Genomic DNA, 27,418 nt, shown 5'->3' on the forward strand with positions numbered 1-27,418 from the left:
TTCTTGCCACATCAATGTGTTTAATATATATTTCCCTGAAATTCAATATGTTTCCTTGATTTATTGGAATTCAACCAGAAATATAGCACAAAAATCCATTCAACTTTTATGATCTTTTAAATAAATTACTTAGCAATTCTTTGTATAATATAAGTACCTACATTTGTTTACGGCCAAGTGAAATATTTTTGTTTTTTCCGATTTCTGTTGGGGCTTAATTAGATATGAAACCGGCTGCTGTTGGTAGAGAGTCACCCTCAACAGCAAACAGAGAAAAAAACCGTCTTATATATGCGTGCGATTTTATATATACGTATATTATAAATCTGGCCAGTTGGCTTTTTATAGCCGCCTCGCAATTAATGAGCGGACCAAGTATTTTATGGGCCAGTGGGGCCTCTGGCATTATCTACTCTATACTTCGGATGGGTCATGTCATTGAACCGAATTCGAAGGATTGGTTTCCATATGCTTTTTGCTGGCTATCTCTGCCGAATGATGTTGATGGATTCCAGAGCTGTTTGTTCCGGCAATTCGAAAGATATACTCGTACGAAAATAATAAACAAACTTTCCCCGATATCTATATCATTGCAGATTTGGATTATTCCACACACACACACCCAGCTATGCTTTTGCAGTATTCGTGCTAAATCCGTTTACTATAATGAATTCCGCGCGGCATCATCGTATTGGAGTATTTCTGTCTCCATAAGTTGGCCAACAATAAAATCATATTAAAATAGAAATATAATCACAGTACTACGAATACGAAGCGCAAGTTGATTGCCACAAACAAAAGCAAAATATAGCCATCTAGTCAAACGGAAACAACGAAGGAAATTCACCAACACAAGAACTGCCGCCTGGAGTGCTAGCGAGGTCTCGAGTGGAGGCAAAAACCCAAATCAAAAACTTGACAGAGGACCGAGGAGCGAGGAGCGACCCGGAGTGACCGACCGCAAACCTGGCTAAGAAGATGCCATACCATCGGGGCGGAGATGCCTCTTCCCAGGCCGACAAGTTGAGCGGCATTGTGGAGGAGAGCGACCTGTACGAGGGGTTCGCCCCGCATGTCGAGACGTCCGAGATCAAAACCCTCGACTTTTACAATCTACCAAAGCAAACTGGTAAGTGTTAATGATTTTTTTTTTATATTTTTTATTTAATATTTATGGGGCTGGCCATATGATTTTTATGGAACAGATTGTTTGTAAAGGGTTTTAGGTTTTTCTATGTTTTTTTTTTATTCGATTTGCAGGGTAATGTAAAGCTCAATATGTCCGATATCACTTCTCTAAACTGATTACCTCTTTCGTTAACTTTAAAACTTAATATAAACAATACATATATATTAACTTATAAAAAGCATATACCACAATAGTGATTAAACAATATCTTTGTAATACAAACACTGCAAGTATTATCGCTGTTGGGGTCCTAACTTTTAATGAGTTTTCACGTGCCTTCCGAATATAAACAGAAAATCAGATGATCTACTGTTGAGGCACATGTTTCATTGAGTGGTAAATTTGAGTTTATTTGTTTTGCAAAAGTGTATTTGTTTGGTTTTTATTTCGCAACCTACAAGATACTTTAATCAATAAACAGTCTGAGAACGAGCGAGAACAGCGCGTAAACACAGAAATTCATTAATTATAGGTATTTGAAAATAATCAAAGCTAATATGTTCGCAATTTTAACAAAGCAAATAACCTGATTCAATATATTAACTCAGCACCCCAACTGGATATTTTATATATATATATATATATACGAGGTGTGTTCAAAAAGTAAGGTGACTCTTCAAATTTCGCGAATTTCAAATTTTTCGATTATCGATTTTTTTGTTTTGTTATATTGGTACACTCTTCCCTAACATCTGTACCAAGTTTCAATGGAACATCCTCTTTTGTTTGGTTGTGAGAGGCGTAAAGTTACAAGTTATTTTGCGAGCTCGGCGTTTTTGCTATCGAAAAATATGGATCAAAGGATTTGGATTTTTTGGCCAAAAACAACACCACAATAATGCCTCAGCCACCATATTCACCGGATTTGGCCCCATGTGGCTTTTTCTTGTTCCCAAAACTGAAGATAATCGAAAAATTTGAAAAATTTGAAATTTGAAAAGTCACCTTACTTTTTGAACACACCTCGTATAACTTCTAAAAGGTTTCGATAATCGAAAAATTTGAAATTCGCGAAATTTGAAGAGTCACCTTACTTTTTGAACACACCTCGTATATATAGTATATATCTCTGGGGCTCTTGCAGCATGCAACCGTGAAATGAAATAAAATAAAATCAATGTGTTTGTTTTTATTTGAGAAAAACCCGCTGGCAGCTGCACGTCAAACATTGCTACTGTGTATATTTGATTTTGGTTTTTATTTGCATTTAATTACTGAATGCAAAATGTCGAAGTACAAAAAATTGAATTGATATTTTAAGCCATTAAGGGGGTTAACAAAATGTGTTTATAATAAAATGAAAAGACATGAAGTTTACCGTTTTTTTTATATATTTTTAAATCAGTTTTTCTTTTGCACATAAACTTTTAAGGTTTTTTATTTAATTTTAAAGTAAATTCACTGACATTTTGTACAATTATTTTACACTGCTCACTCCCTGGAATGTCTTAAATTATTTAAATTTTAAAATAAATAAAATAATATTTCCCTAAAAAGTTTTTGGCAAATAAAATGCGTCTTAAGATTAAAATAAATCGTTCAGCAAATGATCAAATGGCCAAATCGATTTATTTCAATAGGCCATCGAATGCGATTTAATTTTAGAGATTGAAAAATAATTTGTTTACGCTGCAAATGATTATAGAATGAGGATGTGCGGATATATTTTATATGGCGAGATAATTTACGTGCTCGTTTTCCTTTGATTTTTAACTTGGCTAACCACTCACTCTCGCCAGCCAGCAGGCCATAAAGCCGAAAGCCACTAAATGCAATTTCGATTCCAAAGGAAATCGAGCGGTGCAATCCATTAGTGCTGCAGCCACCCCCTCTCGCCTTACGACATTGGCCTTGATTTTGATTTACAGAATAATGTGCAGTATAGGGATAAATCCCCACCGATTATATATATTGAGAAATCTCCACCCTCTGCGACGTGGCCAGATCTGCAATCTATATATCTATATTCCATTTATAAGCACCGAATATTCGATTAACATAATGAACCCCGCCGAAGTATAGAACTTTTTGGCCCGTGCTGTGGGCAAAGCAAACAAATAAAAACATTCACGTTTTTATGGCACTTGGCCAGCTGCCAATTAATTTGTTTAAAAATAAATTCCATTTTTTCATCACTCTCGTGCTTGTTTCTGCTTATTTTCCCGAGGCTTTTTAATAATTTGTATTAGTCGCTGATCATGTGACTATCATTTTTAATGCTATTTTTTATGTTATTTCGAAAAGATTAAATTTATGATCAGCATTAAGATGTTTGGTGGTTGTGTTTTAAGAATTGAAAATGTCTTTCAAAATCTTTATTATAGCTGCCACTAACAAATATACTTCCAATATACAAAAAGGTAATTGGAATTCCCAGGATAATGTTTTGATTTCCCCACCTTTAAGACCCATACCAATATCTCTACAATTTTGGTTAATTTTCTGTGTCATACTGGCCACGTGCCATCTCCCTACCAAAAACAGACACTAAAAATATAAAACAAAGAAATAAATATTAAAAATAGCAAGCGAAAATTCAGATCTTTATGGCTTAAAATTTAAAATTTATTTGTTGTTAGCAATAACAACATTTTTGCTTACGCAAGCAAATGGAAACAAAATATTTTCCCGTCGTTGACGTCGAAAAATGATTTTTTGTTTTGCTATTTAATACCAAATTATGTATTGGCAATGCGGGGGAAATAAATTTTCATTCAAGAGGCATTTTTTATGATCCACTTGTGCGATTGGAAAAATGTTTTTCCAACAACCACAAAAGCAAAAAAATAAAAATTGAGGAATTTCATTTTATTTATTTATGAATTGAAAGAAAAATTTCCACAGATCAGGCGATCGGCGGTTGGCGATCCTTTGTTTATATATAGATACGATTTTGCCGATACCAGAGATACCAAAGGCACACGCCCACCTTATTTCACGTGCTGCGTGAGGGAAAATGTGCAAAAAGTGTGCCCCGAATAATGAGTCTCGAAACTTTTGTAACTGACTAAAACTGGTTTTTGCAAATTGGTTTTATTTCGTATTCTTCGGGGGGTTTATTTATGTTTTGTTTCGTTTTGGGACTTTGTTTTGTTTCTGTCTTTATTTTTAGTTAATTTCTGTTTAATTTGTTTTCAAGAGGATTCTTTGGCTGATTTGATGAGCTTGCAATTTGCAAATCTCTTATATAAGTCACTCATTCGCATATTTTATAGTCAGCAAATTGTGTTTTCTTTTTTTTCATTTTGTGTGTGTTTTCCTGAGTATACATTTTTGATATACAACTCATGGGGTTTTTCTTTTTCGGTGTCTTGTCATTTCTTTTGACCGCTTTGACCGCTGCCCCAGAACGAAAGTAAAATAAAAATTAAGAAATTAAATAGGTAAACCCGAAACCGATACTAGGAGTTACTAACCACCTTAGCTGGTTTTCTATTTTAAAGTTTATTCGCTGTTGATTAGATTAACAAAATAACGAATTAGAGGTTTTAAAGGGGTAATCATATGATATAATGTTCATGGCCATTTTTATCACATTTCTTTTTTTTGAAGCTTTTGCTTGAGGGTGTGTTTATTTAGGTCAGCTATATATTAAGCAAGAAGTATTTTTGGGACTAAATTTCATTTTTATTTATTGATTTTTTCTGGTTATGTGGAAATGAAATAAAATTCAAGAAAATCTAGTAAAATTCTAGTAGTTTGCAACAGTAATAAGATAGTAAAAAGAATAGTTAATTAGTTGTATAATATTAACGTAGGACCTTTCACGAGAATTCTTCCTTCTTCTATATATCATCCAAGTTCAGAGATCAAATCCGTTAAATCAACATCCCAAAAAAAACCACCACCACGCCCACTTGTCGTTTGTCTTTTGATCTTCGGAGTCGTAAAACAATCAACAGCTTTGGCCTGTTGGATATCTGGTTGGGGATTTGGATGACGGAGGAGAGCCGAGCCGAGTGAAAGGGCGGTGAGTTTATTTATTAATGGCACTGTTTGTTTGTCTCTGCCTCTCTCTGTCTCTCTATCACGATACTTTGCGTGTCGAGTGATCGTGAATGTGTTTTTTTTTCTCCTCTGGCGGTGGTCGCTGAGTTCTCGATTCTAATTAGGAGCGGAAGGCCTTTCGTCGAACATGCAATATAATTATGAGGCGAAAAAAACATCAAAACATAAATCAAAGAAAATTTGCAAAACAAAATTTGATCAGTGAAAATCTGTTAAAAGGTTTTAATTTCTAAAAAAAAAAATCAAAAATAAAAACATTGTATTTAGGGATAGTTTATTTAGCAATCGGATTGTGTAATTTCGTAAATATTTACTCAAAAATATTTGACAGATGGCTTTGCCTTACATTTAACACATGTTCAAATTTACTTTTGATATGATATTATAAGGCCGCCGATTGAGAAACATTCCAGGCAACTGATTGATTTTTGCCATTCGGCTTTTAGCATTATAGCCATCAATCGATAAATTCTGCTAATGGGAAATGTTTAACTTGATTTCCTTTCCCACCCAACCTTTTCTCTTTTATGTTGCGTTTTCCTTCTGCTCTTTTGAACTCTCTGTCAACGGCGGCGCCTCTAATTAGATGAATGTACACAATGTATGAGTACATAGCTAAAAGATATATACACATATCTTTTTTTTTTTTTGTAGGTGTTTGAGGTCACTAAGCACAGAGTAAGCTTTTTTTAGGCAATCTTTGGGTTGATGTTTTGTTTACATGCTTTTTGGTTTTCAAATGTGTGAGAAGATACGAGATACAGCCCAAAAAACGAAGAGATAAAGAATCTAATTTTAGACAGAGGAGATTTGTATACCCTTAGATGGGTTATTTGCTTTTTGAATTCATTACTAACATTCTTTTAATAATAATTTTATACAAAGATTAAATTTATTTAAGTCAACAGAACAAGACTTACTTTTAGCAGTTTTATATGTTTAAATTTTATAAAAATTTAGTCTTAGTATTCTTAAGATGTTATACTTTCTGCTATCCAAGCATATTTGTAATATTTTTTACCTTTACTTTTTGTGGAAAACCCCATATTTATATTATTTGAAAGAGTAAAAAAAAGAAAGAAAACATAAAGAAAAAGAATCGAGAAATTCTTAAAATATAGTTACACAAAAGCTAAAGAGATATGCCGGTGGATAAAGCTCGACCGACCGCTCTCTTTTTCGATTCTTGTTCGTTCGTTTTTTTTACACTGCCTGCGATAACATTGTTTGCTTTTCTCACTGTTTAGATAACAGAGCGTATTGTTGGGGCAGCACCCGGCCCCGGCCATTTTTCCCAGTGCTTACACACTTTGCCTTTTGCATCGTAAAACTTTATATTTACTTTTCTGTTCCGTTTTCTTTTCCCTTTGCTTCTTTTTTATTCATTTTTGCATTTTCTCTGAGTGCTCATAAGCATATGTGTGCGTGCATGTGTGGAAAGAATAATTGAGTTGCCGCTGGCTGTATTTTAATGAGCTGCCTCAAAGTATGCTTTTAAATTTTCAACTCAATTTCCCATTGCTGTAGCGGGTGTGCATATGTGTTACCTTTATTAACGGACACGACTGTGGCCTTACAGTAGTGGCTTATGGTGAGGGTCTCAGATTTGTTATTTTTAGATGATTTTTTAAGGTTTATTACAGAAGCTTAAATATGGAAAATGTATTTAAAGGTGTGAATAGTGATGTACATTTTTAAATTATTTTATTTAGTAATTTAAAATGGGAATAAGTTTGACAAACTTTTCATATTAAATTTACAAAAAAAAAAATTGAACTAATTACATAAGGAAGTGTATTATTCTTCAACTACACATCTCTGTGCTGTCAAACTAATATTTATGCAAGCAATAAAACTTGGATAATAAAAAATAAATGTTTTTATTAAAATTATTATGCAAATTAGTTGCTGAACAATTAGCTGGACACTCATTTCATTTGCGATTTCCTCATGCGGCCGTCTAATAGATTTACACCTTGCCATCATCTCACGGTCCATTGTCTTCGTTTCCAGCTCACTTGTCTGCAAATGCGACACTTTTGATTCACACTTTGATTGGTTTACCGCATCGCATGGGCGATTCAATAACCACAGATCTGAGATCACATGATGCCAGTCAATGAAAGGCCAACAAAGTTGCCTTATGGCTAATTTCAATAGCGATTAAAAATGCGATCAATTGCTATTTTCCAGCAAAACGGTTGCTTTTATAACTCTATTGATTTGAATATACAGTTTATGGCTCATTGAATTGCTGATGTGGGCGTGTAAAATGGTTAATTTGTCTCGAGCACGCTTCGATGATAATTTTCCAGAATATTTTCCCAACTGGTTCCGGCATATGTAATGCATTTTACGAGACGCGCCCCCCTTTAACAAATTTTTCGCTGCAGTTGAACGAACTTTTGAGAGTTGAAAACCAAAAGAAAAAAAACACATAAAAAACAAACCTTTATTTGATATTTTGTGTTGAGCTTTTAATTAGACAGCTTTTTGTTTTTATTCGATGGGCCAAAAAGCTTTGATAGAAAATGTGTGTCCCCGATGCATCGTTCACCTGTCTTTCGGTCGGTCACTCTCTCATTTTCTCTGGTGAATCAAAAGAGAGAGAGAGAGAGTAAATTTCAAAGATCGCTGGCGACTTCTCAACTTTAATCTCAGTATAATATCAACCCTCGGGCCCGGTGGTTGTCTGTCTCTGTCTCTCGGCCGATCGATCGTAGTTTTATATATGCCCAAAAGTTGTCAACTGTCAAATCACGAAAGAGAAGGAGAAGAGGCGAAACGAAAAGAAAATCGAGAAAACAAATTGGAATACTTTTCGAAACAAGTCGCGTGTCAACGTAATTACTTTATATGTTTGCAAAGTGCGTGTGTAAATATGTGTATATATGGGTAAATGGGTGCACAGAAAGAAAATTAGACTGATTCTTAATTTTAATATGTTAAAATCAAACTACACTGATGAAAATTAACTTAAATCTTATAATACCCTTGGAATTTGTTACCAAAATCAACTTTAAAGCAAGCAATCATAAAGTAATGAAAATTTCTTCCTGTGCACCTGTGGCAGCCTCCAAAATTGCAATCGGAATGCACATTAAAAGCAAAATCGACTTTTAAATCACGGCTCGTTAATTATCACGCCTAGCTGCCAAACCTAAAAGTAAACATGAGAAAAATCCAACATTTTTAGTCGAGAAAATACAAAAAAAAAAAAAAAAAAAAAAAAAATAAAAACAAGATAAATTATAATATATAAACATTGCCTTTATGTGTACATAGTCTCGTGCGTTGCGTTCGGTTGTTCAATGGTCAGTCACTCGATCAGTCAGTCAATGCTATATGGTTAATGACAGTGCGTTGCGCATACGCCATGTGGTCTGTGCAAAAGGCGCTTAAACTGAGATTTATTGGTGTTTTAAAAGGAGATTTTGTTTGAAATAAATATAAATTTTGAGTTTTATTTTTACCAGTGTAATTTCAGTTTAAATACACATTTTTATAGTAGCCTGTAGTTGCAGAAATAAATAAAACGGGGCTAAGAGAACGATTAATATAAACAGCACACTGTTTGTTTACACTGATTTTCTAGAGCAAACAGTTGCCGCAACAATCGCAACTGAATGAATTGTGGAGGTTTTCGTTGTTGCTTTTCATTCGCCATTTTAATGAAATGCTAAATTATGCCCATAATAAAAGAAACGTGCTGTATTTAATAAAACACACGGCGGGCACAAAAAAATATCGAATAAATAAAAAATCGACCCCACTGAACGGAATGTATAAAATCGAAATGAATACGATAAAGTGCAATATGAGTAAATAAAGGCCTAAACCAGTTTAACGGCAGCATTAAAAAAAAAAAAAAAAACGGAGCTTAAAGGGGAGAAAAACGAAATACATTCTGTGCCAGGCTCAAAGAAGGCGTCTATAGCAGTTAACACGGCAATAACTTAATTAATTTCCCTTATTGTTGGGACACGGCAAAGGCTCGTGGTTTGGTTTAAATCAGATCGATTCACACCAACAGGGCACCACCCCCAAAGCCGCCCACTTATGTGCTGTATATATATCCTATTAAATGGAATGCCAATTAATACCCATTGGCGAATCCATCCCCCAAATAACGCCAGGCGAGATATGGGGATAGCAAAGGTCGCCCGTCATGTGGCTCGTCCCTCGAAAATTCTGAAATATATGACTGGTGCTAATTGACAAATAGCTAGCTCACGACCGATCGATCGGTCGATCGTTCCGATCCAAGATATTTATAGCGCGTGCTAAACAATCTGAACAATCTGGCAGAGGCAGTGCAGGCTCGTTGACTTTGCTCTCTCTGAAGCCCGAATCCGAAACCGTAACCGAACCCGATCTCGATCCCGAACCCTTTATTTAATTATTCTCAAAAATGCGCTGAGGGGAAGGCATATAATTTGGACAGATGTGATATAGTTGAAGATATATTTGCCGATTTGATTTGGTTGAGGTTTATAATAATTTAAATAAATCAATTCGAGGAAATAAATAAATTTGTTTTAAGTATTATCAAGCGGTTTACCGCAATTTACAAGTTGTCAAAAATTTTGTATTTTTATTTCCAAGAATAAATAATTATTACCAATTTCTGTTTATGGTTATAAGGTTATATATTTGTTCTTAATTTTTGCTACCTTTATGACTCATTAGGTTAAAATTTGCAAAATAAAAATTGTTTATTAAATAGTAAGTAGTATTATGATTATTAGTCACTTCTATTAGAAGTGTAATGACTTACCTTCATATGCAAATATGACACAATTTCCTATAAAATCTTTCTGGCAATGTTAAGATCAAATTAAAGCGACACTTTTCCGCCAGATCCGAAGGTTTTTCCTCAGGTGGATTCCCAAACTCTTGTCATTTATGTTTTTGGGCTTGCCGTCTGTTTTGGCCCACAATGACGCCGCCTTGTTGGGCGATGCAATTAAGCCGAAAAAACGCTGACAATTTGGAAGGGTAAAAAGCGACATAGGGGAGAGGGCCACTACTGGTTGACAACAATAACAACATTAATCTGCAGTTTGCCAAAATGAAAAGCGTTGTCAAATTAAATTTAGCTGCAGCCGGCAATTGTTTTTGCCATCGACCGTTGGGGTTGGCAAGCGAAGCAGCAGCAGAGCAGCAGCAGCAATGCCGTCAGAGGGGAAAATGTAATAAATTGCACTTGCAATTGCAATTGCAATTGCAATTTGCAATTTGCATGACCAGAATGTGTTTTTGTTGCCGCTAACCTTTCGCTGTGGCCCCTTCAACACGGTTTTCCTTCCTTCAATTCGATTCTGCTTAATTCTATTGTTGGTTTCCTATTGCTAAAAATTCTAGATTAGATCATGTCACAATTATTTCTGGTCCTTCTGTTTTGTTTGTTGATTTCGAGTTAAAGATAGCGCAGAGGATTAAAAGATTCACTCTTAGCTCTTTGGCCCAGTGATACAATTATTAACTCTTAATAATTTATGAGAATTAAATATTGGTTTCGGCAAGTCACGTTAATCTAAGATAAGTGGAAGCTCACGATGTTCTTAATAAACTACGTCAATTACTTTTGAATTTAATCAAATAGTTAATTGATTATTGCACCCTCTGTGTTTTCATTTTCTACAAAGTTATAATCTCTGATCGCACTGATCCATAAAGATTGCGATGCAAACGTTATCTGTAAACGTAATTTCTTTATGGCCACTTCAGGTAATACCAATTACCAGCCATTTAGGCTCTGATAGCGTATTTTGGTAGACTTTTTATGGGCACCTTGACTGATTTGGAAAGACTTTTACCTTACCCCACCACGAAACCTATAACTAGAGATGAAGAATTGCGCAAATTGTTTGCGTTATATATATATAGGAGGTGTGGTTCCCACCAACGCAGATCTATATCTTTATATCTGTTCTCAAAGGTGTTTTGGGGCAGCACTTAAGTGTCGCCAGAATTCTTGGCAATCCCTCGCTCATAAATATATATAAAATATCCTATAAAATCTGATACAGCCAAGTCAAAGATAATTGCCATCACCCTATATACGTTTTTGTTGGGGTTTTTCTTTCATTTTTCTTGTATATTTATTTTTTGAACAATTTTGGTTAATTAATCATTGGCTCGGTGGCATCTGTGAGTGTCGTGAAAAGCGTTTTTCCCAATGGCCAATGGCCACGCGTTGTTTGTTTTTCCCCTTTTGTATTTATACTTTTCTGGTATAAACAAATGGCTGACTTGGCTTAAGTTTTATTTTATTTTATTTTATTTCGCCTGACGAAACATGTGAAAATTCAATTTGTGAAGAGGCTAAAAAAAGATGGGCGGATGAGGTGGAAAAGTAAAAACAACATCAACCCACGGAAAGTGTGTTGAAATGCGTTGAAGAAAAGGCATCACGTGAGGTGTTTGAGAAATGTAGATTCAGTTTTGTACTTTGTATTAGTATATATAGTATCTCGATCTGTTAGAAATGGGGTCTATGGGTCGTATGATTAATGTAAATGATCGTAACTGAAAAGATGAACTTGAAAGAGGCATCAAAATTAGCAGCTTCTTGTTAGTTAGTTCTCTGAAAATATCTTTGTGTGACTCATTAGCGTTTGCCTCTTGCGAAGAGTCGTTTTTTGTTTCTGATAGATTGACCGATATTATCTATTAGCTTTCCTGTTCAAATCTAAGAAGCTCTTCCTTACCCCTTGCACTTTTACGCAGAATTTCTCCAAAAATATTCTCCCATAAATATTTGTAGTTTAGATTTATTTCTCTTTCCCTTTCCTTTTCCTTTGTTAAAGCAAATTCTTTCCTCAAAACTAATTTCCCAATCCGTTCCGAAAAATAGAAAAATTCCACTTACTCTGAGGTTACGCCATAAATTTGATTTTGTGTTATAAAAATTTTCCGCGCCATCTTGCCAAGCGTGTATAGGTAGCTGGAAAAATGGTCATAAATTAATGTTACGTATACGCAGCGAATGCCAGAGAATTCTTTTCTTTTCTTGCCTGGGATTTTCCAAGCTCTGCAACCGCCATCCGCTTACGAAATTTCCCACAAAGGCTATTTATAAAAGGTATTTACACTAGATTTGGATGTTTTCCTTGCCGCTATTCTCCTCTTTTTGCTTTGAGAGCGAGGAAGAACAACAGAAAACAGCTGTTTGCTCAATGGCGCCCGATAGTAAAATGCACAAACAAACAAACAAACAACGGAGAATAGGAGAGAAAAAAGAAAGCAAAAATAAATCAGAAAATAGAATAGAGAAGAGCAGAGCAAAAACCCCATGAAAAAGCTTCATTGCAAAGCTTGCACGCGCCAGGTTTTTCGATCGCTCTTTGGTTTTATTTTTGTTTTTTTTTTTGTGTATTTCGCGGGAGCTTTCATTGAGAAAGAGGGGGCCTACGGAATGAAACCGGCCTGTACGCCGGAAAATATCTGAGAACCCCGAACGCATCCGAACGCTCCGCACGTCAAAAATCCGTTCGAGAAATCTGACTCCCGGCGAATACTTCAATTTTCTTCGCTTCGAAAATGATCGAGAATATCGCGCGGGATGCTTAATGATTTTGTTCAACCCTCGTAAAGAAAAAAAAAAAAAATTATTAAAATTAATTTGTCGATTTTATACAAAAAACACAGAGAGCCAGCGAAAGATGTGAACTGAAAATTTAAATGTTAAATGTGCTGCAAATTAAATTCAAGTGCTGCCGGCGTCGCTGCTCGGGCGACAGCAAATTGCAGATCGCAATAAATTAAAACAATAAAAGGCAGCACGTCAGGGCACAGAGGAGAGTGTATAAAAAAATACAAAAATTAAGCAAGACAAAAGCAAAAAACGAGAGAGACTGAAATCTACATAAATGATGTCGTTCTCGGTGCCAAAAAAGCGAGTGAACAAACAAAAATTCAAATAAAAAACATCAACAAAATAGTAATAAAATTAAGGCCTTATAACGATCAGCCTGTGTAAATCGAACAAAATAAAAATAATAAAAACCAAAAACATAAACTGAACGAAGGGAGAGAGTCGCGAAAATATAGTGTGAAAAATGGTTGGCAAAGTCTTGGGCATCAAAGACTTGGAGCAGTTCAGTAGCCGGCGCAGCAGTGTCTACGTCGATCCCGAGTGCGACAAGTTCTTCGAGCTGCCGCTCTTCATTGCGGCCAGCTCGAACGACATCACCACCAAATGCCAGTGCTTCCAGTTCAGTCCAGGTAATAAAAAACAGAGTTCAAAGCACAAGGCCAAAACGGGAGAGTAATAAAAATGATTATAGTTTAATCCCAACTTAGTTTGTGTTAGAACTTTGTTTAAGGGAGAGTGAAATATGTGACTAAAAAGTTGATTTAAACTCTAAGAATTTCCATGTTCTATAAAACCCAAATTATAAATATCAAAACATCTTCACAGCTCTTAAAAATCCCATTAAATTATTTCGAAATTTCTTGAAAAACAGTTCTTAAAAACTAAAAATTTCCTTTCCGTTCTTTCAACACTTCCACCATTAACCTTGCTTAGATAATTTCCCAAAAAATTATGAATAAAATATCAGAAAATCTCAAACTTGACCTAATTTTGTATTTATAAAATTTCATAAAATTTCGAATTTATTTCAAATTGTTTTCTTGTATTTCTCCAGTTACAACCTCGAATTATCATCATTTGCCTTGAACAGATTTTCTTGTTTACCAAACATTCACGAAATAATATGTAAATTTAGCTCCAAAATAAAACTTAATTCGGTAATAAAAAATGTATGAAAAAATAACAACAAAAAACAAAACAGAAAATCGATCATCTGCGGAAATAAAAGTGTTTTATTTTCCCGAAAATTCCCAGGTGAAGTGGAAAACAATGAATGATATTTTCGTGTGTGATATGATAATGAATAATATTAAAGGCGATAAAAGCTTCAAATGCCAAAAGGAAATGATATCCGCTATGTGGTCTCTCTCTGCCTCTCGTTATAATTGCAGTTTTAATTGCAATACGTTTTGCGCTCTTAATCAGATTGCTTAAGCGTACTTAATCGTATTTAAAATATGTGAATAAATTGCTAGTGATAGCTGATAGTGTTCGTAAACTGACATAATATCCAATTATGATGTAGTTTTTCTGTTTTTTGTTTTCGTTTTTGCCCACAAATGCAATTGATTGCGTTGATAGGAAAATTACTGCTGCATCTGTTGAGTGGAAATGTGGAAATGGAATGTTGAGAGCAGTCTCCATGGTGACGATATACATCGCAGTATTTCCATATTGGTTGTTCGAACAAAAAAATGCAAATGGATCCGCTAGAGAGATGCTGTAGATGGGGATTAATTACCCCCACAAGCAAAGCCTCACTCAATTATACCAGTTTTTATGGTTATTATACCCGTTACTCGTAGAGTAAAAGGGTATACTAGATTCGTTGAAAAGTATGTAACAGATAGAAGGAAGCGTTTGCGACCCTATAAAGTATATATATTCTTGATCAGGATCAATAGCGAAGTCGATTGAGCCATGTCCGTCTGTCCGTCCGTCCGTCCGTCCGTCCGTCCGTCCGTCCGTCCGTCCGTCCGTCCGTCCGTCCGTCCGTCCGTCCGTCCGTCCGTCCGTATGAACGCTGAGATCTCAGGAACTACAACAGTTACAAAGTTGAGATTAACCATGAAGATTCTTGAGGTCCCGGGACAGCGCAAGTTTATTACAACATCCTGCCACGCCCACTCTAACGCCCACAAATCGCAAAAAACTAAAATTGCTGAAATCTCAGGAACTATTGCAGTTAGAAAGTTGAAATTCAGAAAGTATAATCTTTAGATGCCAGCGCATCTTAACGTGGTACAACTATCCGGCCACACCCACCCATACGCCCACACGGCTCAAAAGACGGTTTTCGGATTTTCTAGAAAAGCTGATATCTCGGTAACTATAAAACATAAAAATTTCGCATTAAGCATGTAGGTTTCTTTAATGCTCCCAATGCGAATTGTTTTTTTCCGATCAAGCCACGCCCACTATAACGCCCACAAAACCCGAAAAACCAAAAATGCAAAAATCTCGAAAACTATAAAATCTACACAATTTAGCTTAGCAACACGTATTAAGGAGATGCCTCTGCAACTTGCCACGAAATTGCATCCAGCCACGCCCAGTCTAACGCCCACAAACCGCGGAAAACTGTGGCGTCTATAATATTATTATGAATGCCTTCGTTTGACCTCGTGTAACTTATTTCTGTTAATATCTATCGATTTACCAAAGATTTTTCAAATCGGAACATTATTTCGCTGTTTATAAAGAAATTAAGTTATAAGGCCTTACATGGGGAGTGACGTCACTATAACCATACTCAACATACTTCCTCTGACAATAGGTGGCGCATTATGAATTTCCACTAGCAAAATAATATTTTAAAATTTTGTAAAACAGTAACGGGTATCTTATAGTCGCGGCACTCGACTATAGCGTTTCCTCTTGTTGTTATTGCATTTGTTGCAATCACTATATATACCCTATATATATACCCCATATCTTATCGCTTCTGAGCAATTTGATAGTGCTAGTTGCAGTTTTATTGGCCTAATGGTGAGAGATTTTCATTTTTTAGCTACATTCTAAGCACTTTTTAAATTGCTATTAATGGCGAGTGAGCAAATAAATCAGTGGGGTGTTAGTGTATATATATCTGATTTATAGAGCGATATTGATATGACGCTGACTGGCGCTATATTCCTGGATTTCTAGCTTATCAGCAGCTATCGCCGATAAGAGCGGGGCATGCAAAAATCGATCAGCTGTCGCTGCCTGTAATGAGACATGTCCACAGTGCAATCAATTACCCCCACGCCGATAGCTAATCAATATGGCAGCCACGATGAGGTTCAGTGTAGCATTGAGGTGGCCATGGAGGGTGGAGTGTGCTGGCTCTGGGGATGTCCTACATACGCAGTTGACCAGCTGACCGGGCTGATAGTCGATCTACGGCTGTCGCCTAATTGACACATCTGCTTGAAAACCTGAGGGGGGTATATAGAATGTAGCGTCTATATTCGTTAGAGTCAACAATTTTATTAGGGTTCTGGATAATTTGTGTTAATTTTGTTAATTTCACCTCAAAAATAAGTATTTTCGGTTTTAAAAATAAATCCATTTCGAAAAACGTAACTCGTTTAATTAGCAACAAAATTAAGTTATTAACTGAAAACGTAATCAGTTAATTTATTAATTGCAAAAACGTAATATCAGCACTTAAGTAGCAGACAGATAGTTGCACTTCTAATGCCCTTGCTTACTGAATGAGTAATTTCTGAGAGTTTTATTTCAAATCAGCAAAAATAATGATAGATAATGCAAGTTTGTGGAGAGATCTATTGATTTTTCTACTAGTTTACCAAGATATTAACAGATAGAAGCTCTTAATGTGGCTAATTCCTAACTAGAAAGTTTCCCAAAAACAAAAACTCCCCTCAAGAGTTCATAAATTCCAGCCACTTGATAGTTTTAATTTGTGGGAAATTTTAGGCTTCGGCGAAACATTATGAAAACTAGTCCAGAAACCAAAAATGTGAGCAAAGGCCAATAAAATTATGGCCAGGCATGTTCATCATAAGTAAATATAATACTTTTTATCAATGCTCCACTTATCAGATGCACTTTCTCAAGTATTTTATTTTGACCACTCGAGGCGTGAGTAATGTCGCTGCCTAACACACAAAATTTAACTACTTATCGATCGCTTTTCACAAGTATTTTTATATCTTGAGCTGTTGTGTTGGTCTAAAGCGCCTCGCGACTTTGATGATAGTGGAGAAGGTTCCTTTGGCACTGCCATTTGAATGGTTTTTGTTCCATGGAGCGGTGATAACCTCAAGAACCTCGATTCTTGGCCACAACGAATAACAATCGTGTCATATGATTGGCCGTGTGAAGTGCCAGAAATACCGAAAACGGCAGCCTCGACCACTTGAGGTCTCTAAATGTGTTTTTAGATCTACAATCTGCATGACCAGGGGATAAGTTTGAGTTAATGACCTAACCTAAGTGGGATTAGCTTGAATACTAATCGATTTTAAACTATATTTTTAGACCTGTACTTTAAGTCGCTTTATCAACTGTAAAGTGCAAACATTTTGGGGATTAAATGATAGCTCGTAGTTTGAGATTGTTGACGGCTTTACATGAGGAAGTCAGTTAATAGTTCATATCACTTTTTTTAGACTAAGTATTTCTATTAGTGCCCTATTTATGTTTAATCTCCTCCCACGGAGGACCTCTAATCTAACCCCATGTCTAATCGGTGCTTCCCTATCTTTGTGTTTACAGGCAAAGAGCCGGCACTGCGCTCCTACACCGAGATCCAACAGCTGTTGCAACAGGGCAAGAAACGTGACGTGAAGAACATACTCAGGGAGAACTCGTGGCCCATCAACTCCCCGATCCGATCCCAGCTATGGCCGATGCTGTGTGCCCAGCACCAGACCAAACAGCAAATGCTGGATGGCTTCTACTGGGAGATGGTACATCAGGTTAGTGTCCAATACCATTCATTAACTGGTTTCTATGATGTTTAATATATATTTTCTTGATATTTTAGGTCTTTGGCACCACGGAGCTGTCGGAGAAGCCCATCATGCTGCCCGCCTTTGTGGATGCCACACACTGTTTGCCGTATCACTTGACCAGCACGGGAAGGGCCGTGGCTGATCGGATCGTGAATGTCTTGGGCTACGACTGCCCCGATATTACCTACAGTCCAGTATTGTATCCAATTACATCGATACTTTTGCATTTCATGTCGGGTAAGTTATCGAAATGCCGCGTTTACACTACACTACACACAATCTGTACACTCCAGTCCACTCCACTCCATCGGGCACACGTGAATGTCAATATTTGATCGAGTCATTTTTATCGCCTCTACAAAGCACACAAAAATAAGTGGCACAATTGTAAGGCTCAACGCTTCAGAGACCCCTTGATATATCTGTATAGTCCTATATACTATATATATATGTGATATATATACTATATATAGAGGGGAATCTCGGCTCGTATCGCAGCTGGTTGCAAATTGATGTATCGTGATTTTCTGGCTAATTGATTTGGCCAACATGCAATGAGCCACCAAATAATTTCTAATGTAAATCTTGTTACTCCTTTGTAGGGTCGATACAGTGCAGGACAGTGTTATAAGTCTATCTAGCATTGGCAATTTTAGTTCAATTTTTTGAGCATTAAACTAGTTAGTAGTTCTTATAGATATGGTACTACAGGTTCTTTCCTTTAACTGAATTGATAGTTTTGTAACATTTTCCTTACCCTTCACCCTTACTTCATATATACTTATAGCTCGCACTGTACACCCTCTGTACTTGACCATAGTCAAATGATCAACGTCTAACTGTCTGCTTTAGTTCCGCATTTGTTGTTGCTTTCTGAACACTTTTTTCGTACTACTTTATTATCAGCTAATCACCAGCTCATTGTTGCTGTTGGCGACCCAATAAAAAACTAGAATATTTAACTTACAGTACAGATTGTTTACCCGGAATTTGGTTTCATCCAGTCAGGTGTAGATTTCGGAATGAGTAAAAATTCCGTTGAACTTCTGGTCCATCAATTAATATGGGGAAATTTTGAGTTTAAACGAGATTTTTGCAACCTTCAGAGATCAATTTCGGAAGCTCATCATGGGAAAACGCAAATCACTGAGTTGGAGGCCTATCCTTAGATTAAACTGACAGCTGGTCATGTGCCTGACCCAGTGATAACCTTTCCCTAATTGCGATAATTATTATCAGTTGTAATCTAATCATTGGCAGATGTGTTGAGCCCCCCAAACTGGAATCCAATTTTAGAAATTACGAGACAATCTATCGAAATTTTGTATCTATCAAAGGTTTTAGTCTGGGAATATGCTCTCTCTATAGAAATTATCTCGATTTGGCTTGGAATTTGAAAATATATAGGTAGGCGCCTTATTGTGGGAGCTGCTGATAAGATGATTTTGATGAGGCGGAGGTCAGACGGCTTGTCATTCTGAAGGTTTGTTTACACTGTGCGAAATACTTTTGCCCTCCTTTGTGTCTGTCTGGCAGTCATGAAAATATTCGATTCCGGTCAAGATTTCAAGGCAACTTCTCTACCCCAATGTAATCCGATTTTGTTTAGGTTTTTGGGTGGAAATAAAGTTTGTTTACTTAAAATGTTAGTAATATTTTGAGGAACTGCTTTTTCATTGTTATATTTCTGAAAAACAAATTTCCTTGCCTGACTTTGTAAACCACATTCCCTGCTGTCGTAAACATTGCAAGAAAAGTGCCAGACGGGAGTTGCAATGAAAAGGCTAAATAATGGCCAAAAAGTGTCAAAGCGAAGGGCATTCGAAATGAAATAAAAATGAAAACGAGAGCTGTGTGTTCAATCAACGCATTTCAATATGGAATATATTTTATTGGATTTTTTTCATTTGTGCATTTTCAAGTTCAAGAGTCGCACATAAACAAATGTTTAAAGTGATATGGATAGCCCGTATGCATATGTCGGCCTGTTTGCATTTCGTCGTCGTTGACGTCATTGCAATTCGATTCGGTTTGATTCGTCTTCTTTTGCAATTTGCAAATTTCGCCTTTAGCCACTTAAAGTAAACAGAGCAAAAGCCAGCGAAGAACGCAAATAAACGGAGGGACTTCAAGGCCACATTGGGTTGCTTAGTTTACTGACATACTTTTAAGGTAGTCTGAGGAATATATATATCTTAATCAGATTAGTCATCAAACTGTAATATATTCTTCCTCTCTTTGTTCTAGAACCAACCATATTTCTTAGATTTCGCTTTCTGCTCGGCTAATTATTCCAACACGTGAGCATAAAATTCGAATAAAACTCAGACGGAACATGGAAATGCGCACATCTGTGTACTCTTTCGTTTATGGTTTTGTTTGCCAATTCTATTCTCCTAGTCTTCTCCATTCTCCACTCTTTATCAGTTATTTCGTTTACCCATTGTTTGTGTTTTGCGCCCTGCCCAAACATTGTCGCCTGGCCTGGTGTGTGCCTACTCGTATATTTGTTTTTGCCGATTTCTATATGGAGTGGCTCATCATCACATCAAATAAGTTAGTTGGCCATGCCGGGCACGCACAATTCAGATTAAAATATATGGAATATTCTTCATAGTACTTGGCTTTAATGGCCTCCCCACCCCATTCTGACGTCAGTCTTGGAGATACAGGTAGAGAGTGAACCGCTGCTTCAATTTGCATTCCTCTGGCCTTTTTCATTCATATATTCATAAGCCAAAGTAAACAAAAGAAATGGCGAAGGGTTTTCAAGGCTGCTTCTAGATGTAACTAGGGGCTATGACTTATATCTCGTGTTATTTCTGTAACCTCGGAGAGGGGAAATATTGTATATCTTATCATTCTTACTCCTTTTTTACCTTTAAGGGTATTCCGAACTTCTTCATGGCTGGTAAATTTAGCTTCTAGCTGACATCCGATTAGCAATTCAAAGATGTTATTTTCGCTTTTATTTAAATTTATTAAGTGCGCGCTCGGCGTCCACTTTCCGCTTTTGTTTTTGTCTTAAAATATTTGCATTGTTTATGTTTTGAGTTTGTTGAGCTAATTAAAGTGGAAAAGCAGATGGATTCCTGTTTTCTATCTGGGCGGTGGGTGTTTAGACTATCTTAGAGTTATTTTTAGATTTGGCTTATGTCTCATAAATAACTCGGCACGTGCTCTCTGACGTCCGACTGACTTATAATTCCTTCTCATTAGCAAATCAACCTTTGTCGTTTATTTAAATGAAACTGAAACATCTTAGTAAGAGAGATATCAGAGATACCAGTTTCATAGAGCTTTAAAACGGCGCATCATCAGTTCTTTGATTAATATCAATTGGAAATTGTTTACTTCTGCCGCCTTCGCTGCTCACAGACTGATAATGATGATGATGGGTCATTAAAATTTGAGCTGAATTGTGCCGAGCTGAATGCAAATGTTGGCTGGCAGATTGATTCAAGTGCAATTTTTGCGTACGTCATGCTCTATAAATGGCAAAAAGGGCTCTTAAATATCGAATAAACTTGGCGCCTGTTTTCGCACTTCCTGGGCCGTCTTTCTCCAAAAGATAAAGTTCAGCGAAGTCTATATAGACTCCGCTCTGGTCTGGTGCGGATTGAGAGCAATGTGGGGGGAACTAAGTCGAACCGCTTGGGGCCAGTATAATCCACTGATAAGACGGAAATCCGCTGATAAGGCCTTTGTTTACTCCGCGAGGCATTTGAAACTAATTAAACTTTGTAATGCGGCAAATCAATCCGATGACTCCTTATCACAGAAGTTCAAGTCGGTTCAGTATCTAAATTGAATTTTAAGTCCACCCTCAATCCTAAAATTGTAATTGCTAATTGATTGGCCGCTGGTGTTTGCACAATTACATTTTAAATGCCTGACAAATATATTTTGAGGTGCGCTAATGACTCGCTCACGACTGTCTGAAAAACAACTCGAGCAAAACTCCGAGAGGGTATTTATAGCCAGCCATTCGACATTGCATAATTTGATCTAATTTCGAAATCAAATAATCAGAACATACACACACATACGAGTATATATACAACAGGGTTGTTGGAAAAATTGTGCCAGCTAATTATGGAAAATTGTGGTAAAGGAGGAGGAGGAGTAGGTAGAGCTTGGGTAAATGGCTATGATGATGGTCAAAGTGCACTCCTCTGACGGATGTTCAACGCATTCTCAATTTAATTTGCGCTGCGTCATTGCGGTAATTCAGTGTTCTCGATATGTACTATATATATATACTACATATGGCCATACCCCTCCCCTGTCATCACCTTGCAAGTACGCTTTCGTCCACCACAAATGCCATAAGTCGAGCTGCTGCAGTTCCACAATTAAATTAGAAGCGGATCTGGCAGAAGGGTGATGCGGTGTGGGAGTGGTGGCTGCATAAATTGCGGCTAAGGTTAGGCCTGTTATTAAAAAGATAATTGTTAGAGAAGCTGCCACTGGGATCTCACTTACAAGTGCCAACGGGGCGTATTGAATATCGAATATTACGTATACGACACATTGGTTTTGTAATTTGTTGATAACTATTAAGGTTTATATATTAAATATATTTTAATATCTGGCAACAAAAATGAATATTGTTTAATGGCAATAAAAATATAAACTTAATGTATAAAAATTCGATTTTATCTTACAGAGGAGGAGGCGTACATATGTTTGGCTGGTCTGGTGGGCAGCAAGGAGAAGGTATTCATCAATCAAACCAAACTACAGCACGAGGTCACCTGGAAGACGGTGATGCAGATAGCCAAAAAGCACACGGTAAGCGATAGAGACCCCCTTTACCTAGCACACCCATCGATCAAATGCTAATCAATAGTTATGGTATTTTATTCCTACAGAAAAGTGCAACTTCGTATTTCCAACGTATTTGCCCGGGCCTGAAGCTAGAGCGCATCTTCATGGACTGGTGCTGGTGGATTCTAGCGGGTCTACCCTTCCAGCATCTGGTGCGGATCATGGACTGCTACTTCCACGAGGGCATCAAGGTTCTGTACCGCGTCGCCCTCGTCATACTCAACCTGTTTCACAAGGAGTGCCAGTCGAACAACGAATGGAGTCCGGATAATATTAAAAATGACATTGGCAATGCGCTGATCAAGTTCTGCAAGAAGATACCAGTGTCACCGGCGAAGCTGCTCCATGCCGCGTTTAGTATTAGGGGACTGAGGTTAGTTATACAGCTATATTATCTTTAAGTTGATATACTAACAGCAATTTCTCTTACCAATTCCAGTACCCAGTATATTTCTAGAATATTTATCAAGACTGAAATGCTGCTAAAAAGCCGTTCCGTGCTCACCAGCGGTTCGAAGCAATTAATCAAATCGCGTTCAAGTGATAATCTGCCCACTAGTCAGTCGCAGGTCAACATCCAAATGATGTCGCACACCTTGACCATCCGAGAGGTATGTAGATATACAATCCCTAATAAATCCAATCGACATGCCCCTCCTAACCCCCCACCATTACACAGTATACAAGAATACAAGAATACCAAGTACAGTATACAGAATGCAAACAGAAACCGAGTTAGGCATTCCCCTTGAGTTAGTAATGACCCAAATTTAAGACTATCTAAACACAGCACAGCACCACAAGCCAACACCTTTTGTCTAATGGTAAAACTCTGATTTATTTTTATTCGTTTTCTGTTTATGTTCCTCTCACAACTTCTTCTTCAACTCTGAAACTGAAACTGAAACTGATACTGAAACAACGCACCCAAAAAAATAAACAAAAACCAGAAGCTGCACTCCGAGAGCTGTCGCAATTTGGTATGAGGCTGGAAAAAGCTATACAAAATTATTATTATAAAGACAATACTGATAATGCCGATGTTCGATTGATTCTGCTTGTTTTGTTGGTTTTCTTTCCACAAACACACACGCACATACACTATCTTTGAATGAGTTTGAATCTGCTCTTCAGTTTACTTAAGTTTCCCGAGTCGAGTTTTCAAAGCATGAAATTAGGAAGTTTTTACTCTTCTGTGTATATACGAAATGTACATTATTTTCGGAATTAACTGGCTTAAAATTTGATTTGGTTTTAGTCCAGTTAACTCCCCAAACATCTCTTGCCAAAACCAAAACCAATTCGACTCGATTTTTTTGTTCGTTTTGCTTCCACTTGACTTTTGTGTTGTCTTTGACCTGCGTCACATTATTATTTTGCCGAATGAACTAACTTCCTGCCACTTTCGTTACGTTTCATTACGTTACGTTACGTTACTTAACAATCAAAGCCAAAGCACAGCCTCAACAATAACCACATATCTATAATAACCACACCCACACTACACCAGTACAGCTTTTTATTCGTTTTTGTTGCTTTTTGTTGTAATAAAAAAAAAAAAACAAAGAAATTATATATTGCAAAGCCAAAACTCACATACAAAAATACAAAAGATACATAAACAAACAAAAATCCTCAAGTGAAATTGCTCCTTATATTGAAATCTATATATAAAAACGTTATTTCTATTTTTCTTGTACCTTTTTTTGCTGCCTTGGCAACGAATGAATGAAAATTAACGATACAACCAAAAAAAATATAATAATAATAATTGCAAAATATGAATATAAATTTGCGTACGCTTGATCAATGTATACATATTTTTGATAACGATGAAATACATTTCCACGGGTTCATTTGCCGCATTTGGGTGCATATTGTTAAATATTTTCATCCATCATGATTATGTATTAAAAAATAAATGAAAACCATAGGGCGAAAAGTCGCCCGGTCATAGAGCCATCGCGATGGGCGTTTATCCCATACACAATCTGAAAAGTCAAGCTTGTAAGAACGAAGATGTAAGTGAAAGTCAAAGTCCACTCCACTGAGATACCCACACAAAACACTCTTAATCGTACAATAACTATATATATACCTCCATTATCTATAGAAGCTTTTGGCTCACGTTTTGATTCCATATACCGTTCAAGTCACAAAAACTGCATGAAGTGCCAGAGTTTTTGATTTTTTCTATGGTTTGCTAGTTTTTATACAGAATATTATTATTTCTTTTAATTTAATGCAGAATTGGCAAGTCTTCGTTTGTAAATCAATTCCTTTGAGTTTTAGTTATGTTAACCAATAATCCCAACCCCAATCTACATCATGGTTGGCCAGATTATTTTAGGATACAGAGTTTACGAGGGCCAGGTAGCACAACTGTCTAGAACGGTCTAGCCATAAGTCGTTTTCATGTGTCCCCCAAGACCTCATCCGCCATATTTGCATATAATTTTTTGCTATATATCCATCTATATCTTTTTCATAGCATTTTGGTTTGCCGGGCACAAAGAATTTCATAAAAACCTGGACGGATAGACAATTTGTAAGCATTGCATTGCATATTGAAAACCCTCCAACCTGTTTTCCCCATTTCCATTGCCATTTTCCATCCATTCCGTAATTTAAAATCCATTCCATTAAAAGTGAATGCAATTCCTCCAAAAATCCTATCCAAAATTCAAGATAGAAAAACGTGCCGTCTTAGAAATATTTTTGGACAAATCTCTTTGTCTATGTAAAAGTGTCATTGTCCTTGCAGTCATTAAATGTTAGTAGTTCTGCAGTTCATATGAGAATTGGAAGAGTCGTGAAAATCTAAAAATCCGAAAAAATAAAAACCATAAATCAGCTTACAGTTTGAGAGCCGCCGAGCCATAGTTTGAGATTCGCTACCTGCTGCGCTGCCGCCGCCGTCGCTGCTGCTGCTTACAGTTTGAAATTAACTGCGCCGTAGATTATTTTTGTAGTTTTTAGACCCAATCGAGAGTTGTTGCCTCGTATATGTTACATAACCACCTGGCTTTTAGTTGTTATTCGTTGATTTTTTGACCTTTTAGTTCATGTTTCTTTCACTCTACTTTACCCACGCCAACGTATTTTGTTCTGTCATTGGCTAATTGCTACCCCTTTTTCAATACGTTACTCGTAGTCGTAGTCGAGTTTAAATAAAGCCTCCAATTGATTAAGACAAGTTGCTAATAAATATGTCATTCGTCTTCCCATAGCTGTTCACGCTGTGGTCCTGGCTACCCGTGCGGATAACAATGTACCAACCGGTGCTGCTCTACACCACGGAGGAGCACGGCTGCTCGTTGACCACGTTCTACGTCCGGGTGGAGCAGCACGAACCGACGCTGCTCATGATCAAGACGTGCAATAATGAGGTGAGTAATGAATTCAGTGGCATTTCAAGGTCAATCGGGTTAGGGTAACTGAATCTGAACTTTACTCACATAATCATGATCCTTGGTTCTAGGTATTTGGTGCCTACTGCTCCTCCCGCTGGTTTGAAAGAAATGTAAAGGATGACAAGGGCCAGCGACAGGCCTACTTTGGCACCGGCGAAACCTTTTTGTTCTCCCTATATCCAGAGCGAGCCAAGTACCCATGGGTGGGCATTGAGGGCGACAAGGATCTGGGACACAGTTCCGAGCTGTTTATGGCGGCCGACTCCAAAATGATAACCATTGGTGGCGGGTAAGTTTTGCTATTTCGATTACCAAATAATGTATTGATTAAATGTTTACTCCTTTTTATAGTGAGGGTCAGGCCATCTGGATGGATGAGAACATACGTTTTGGCAAGACGGATAGCTGCAAGACCTTTAACAATCCCCCGCTGTGTCCGTCGGGCGACTTCGAGATCCGGGTGCTGGAGGTCTACGGCTTCGTGGGCATCTAAAAAGCAAAAGGAAAAAAGAAACTCCTCCCCAGTCTGACCGATATTGCCCGCCGATGATCAAGTGCTCAGCAAACCTGCTCGACCTTCCCCCCGCGTTTCCTACACCCACTCAAAAAACACCTACAGATTGCTTTCGTTTCCGCCCATTATTGGCGGACGCTGATGATGATACCAAGATGAGAAAATGTGTAAACATTTATAAAAACTTATTTATAAATATGTATCGAAAGTGGCCAAGCAGCAGCCAATGCCGCCGTCGTCGTGTTAATGTTAAATGTTAATGAAAAAAATGCTAAGATGCAAGAAACTAAAACAAATTATATATTATATAATGGAAATACTCTGTGAGTTAATGTTTCAAAACGCAAAGCTTTGAAATTACAATACCCTAGTTGTTATAACCCCTTTACATATATATATATATACATGATATCTATACAAGCATATATACATAATGAACTATTATAAAGTGTATATCTAACTGTACAACGTATTTCTATAGCCATGTACCGCAGCAAAGAAAAAATATTCCTTAAAAAATTGAAAGAAGAAAGCAGAAAACAGAAAACAACACCAGAAAACATGGGCTGCAACACACTTCATTATTGTTTATTAGCGTTATTATTATTTCATTTAGTTTATAAATATTGTATTTTTTTCTTTCTGTAAACCAAATTTACTGACTTGACTGAATTCGTTATTAATGTTATTAATATTATTATTGCTACGTGTATAGAAAGTGTAACTTGTAAATTTGAAGAAGAAAACAACCGAATGTTTCTGAAAGTTGTTTCCCATTTGGTCGCAAAATATATAGTTAAAGCAAAACCAAACCTCTTTCGATTAGTACAGCTGCTGCTGCTGCTGCTGCTGCCGCGAATTATATGCTCAGATACTACAGATATATACAATATTAGTTAT

The 27,418-nt window shown here is 36.8% G+C and overlaps 1 protein-coding gene across 13 annotated transcripts; it reads left to right on the forward strand.

Moving 5' to 3' along the window:
• Nucleotides 1-576: 576 nt before the first annotated feature.
• LOC108115457 (GTPase-activating protein skywalker) lies at nt 577-27,325 on the forward strand. Of its 13 annotated transcripts, XM_017226895.2 has the most exons (13): nt 7,808-8,064; nt 12,851-13,426; nt 17,523-17,725; nt 17,794-17,998; nt 22,431-22,555; nt 22,636-22,964; nt 23,031-23,202; nt 23,542-23,571; nt 24,526-24,612; nt 25,083-25,139; nt 25,822-25,980; nt 26,073-26,293; nt 26,356-27,325. In XM_017226895.2, exons 2-13 carry the CDS (start codon nt 13,261-13,263, stop codon nt 26,495-26,497), a joined length of 1,896 nt encoding a protein of 631 aa, XP_017082384.1. In that variant the 5' UTR covers nt 7,808-8,064; nt 12,851-13,260; the 3' UTR covers nt 26,498-27,325. The 13 variants fall into 13 exon arrangements, with proteins under 13 accessions (XP_041674605.1, XP_041674606.1, XP_017082393.1 ...); XM_041818671.1 differs by lacking the exons at nt 7,808-8,064; nt 12,851-13,426 and adding an exon at nt 577-1,129; XM_041818670.1 differs by lacking the exon at nt 7,808-8,064 and having other exon boundaries at nt 12,082-13,426.
• The last annotated feature ends 93 nt before the right edge of the window (nt 27,326-27,418 follow it).

This window comes from Drosophila eugracilis, unplaced genomic scaffold (genome assembly GCF_018153835.1).
Source record: "Drosophila eugracilis isolate 14026-0451.02 unplaced genomic scaffold, ASM1815383v1 contig_1197, whole genome shotgun sequence".
NCBI classification, from domain to species: Eukaryota; Metazoa; Arthropoda; class Insecta; order Diptera; family Drosophilidae; genus Drosophila; species Drosophila eugracilis.

Coding starts and splice junctions, on each gene's coding strand:
- LOC108115457 (XM_017226895.2), top strand. CDS start 13,261: ATGGTTGGCAAAGTCTTGGGCATCAAAGACTTGGAGCAGTTCAGTAGC. Junction 13,427..17,522: donor GTGCTTCCAGTTCAGTCCAG/GTAATAAAAAAC, acceptor TTGTGTTTACAG/GCAAAGAGCCGGCACTGCGC. Junction 22,556..22,635: donor AGATAGCCAAAAAGCACACG/GTAAGCGATAGA, acceptor TTATTCCTACAG/AAAAGTGCAACTTCGTATTT.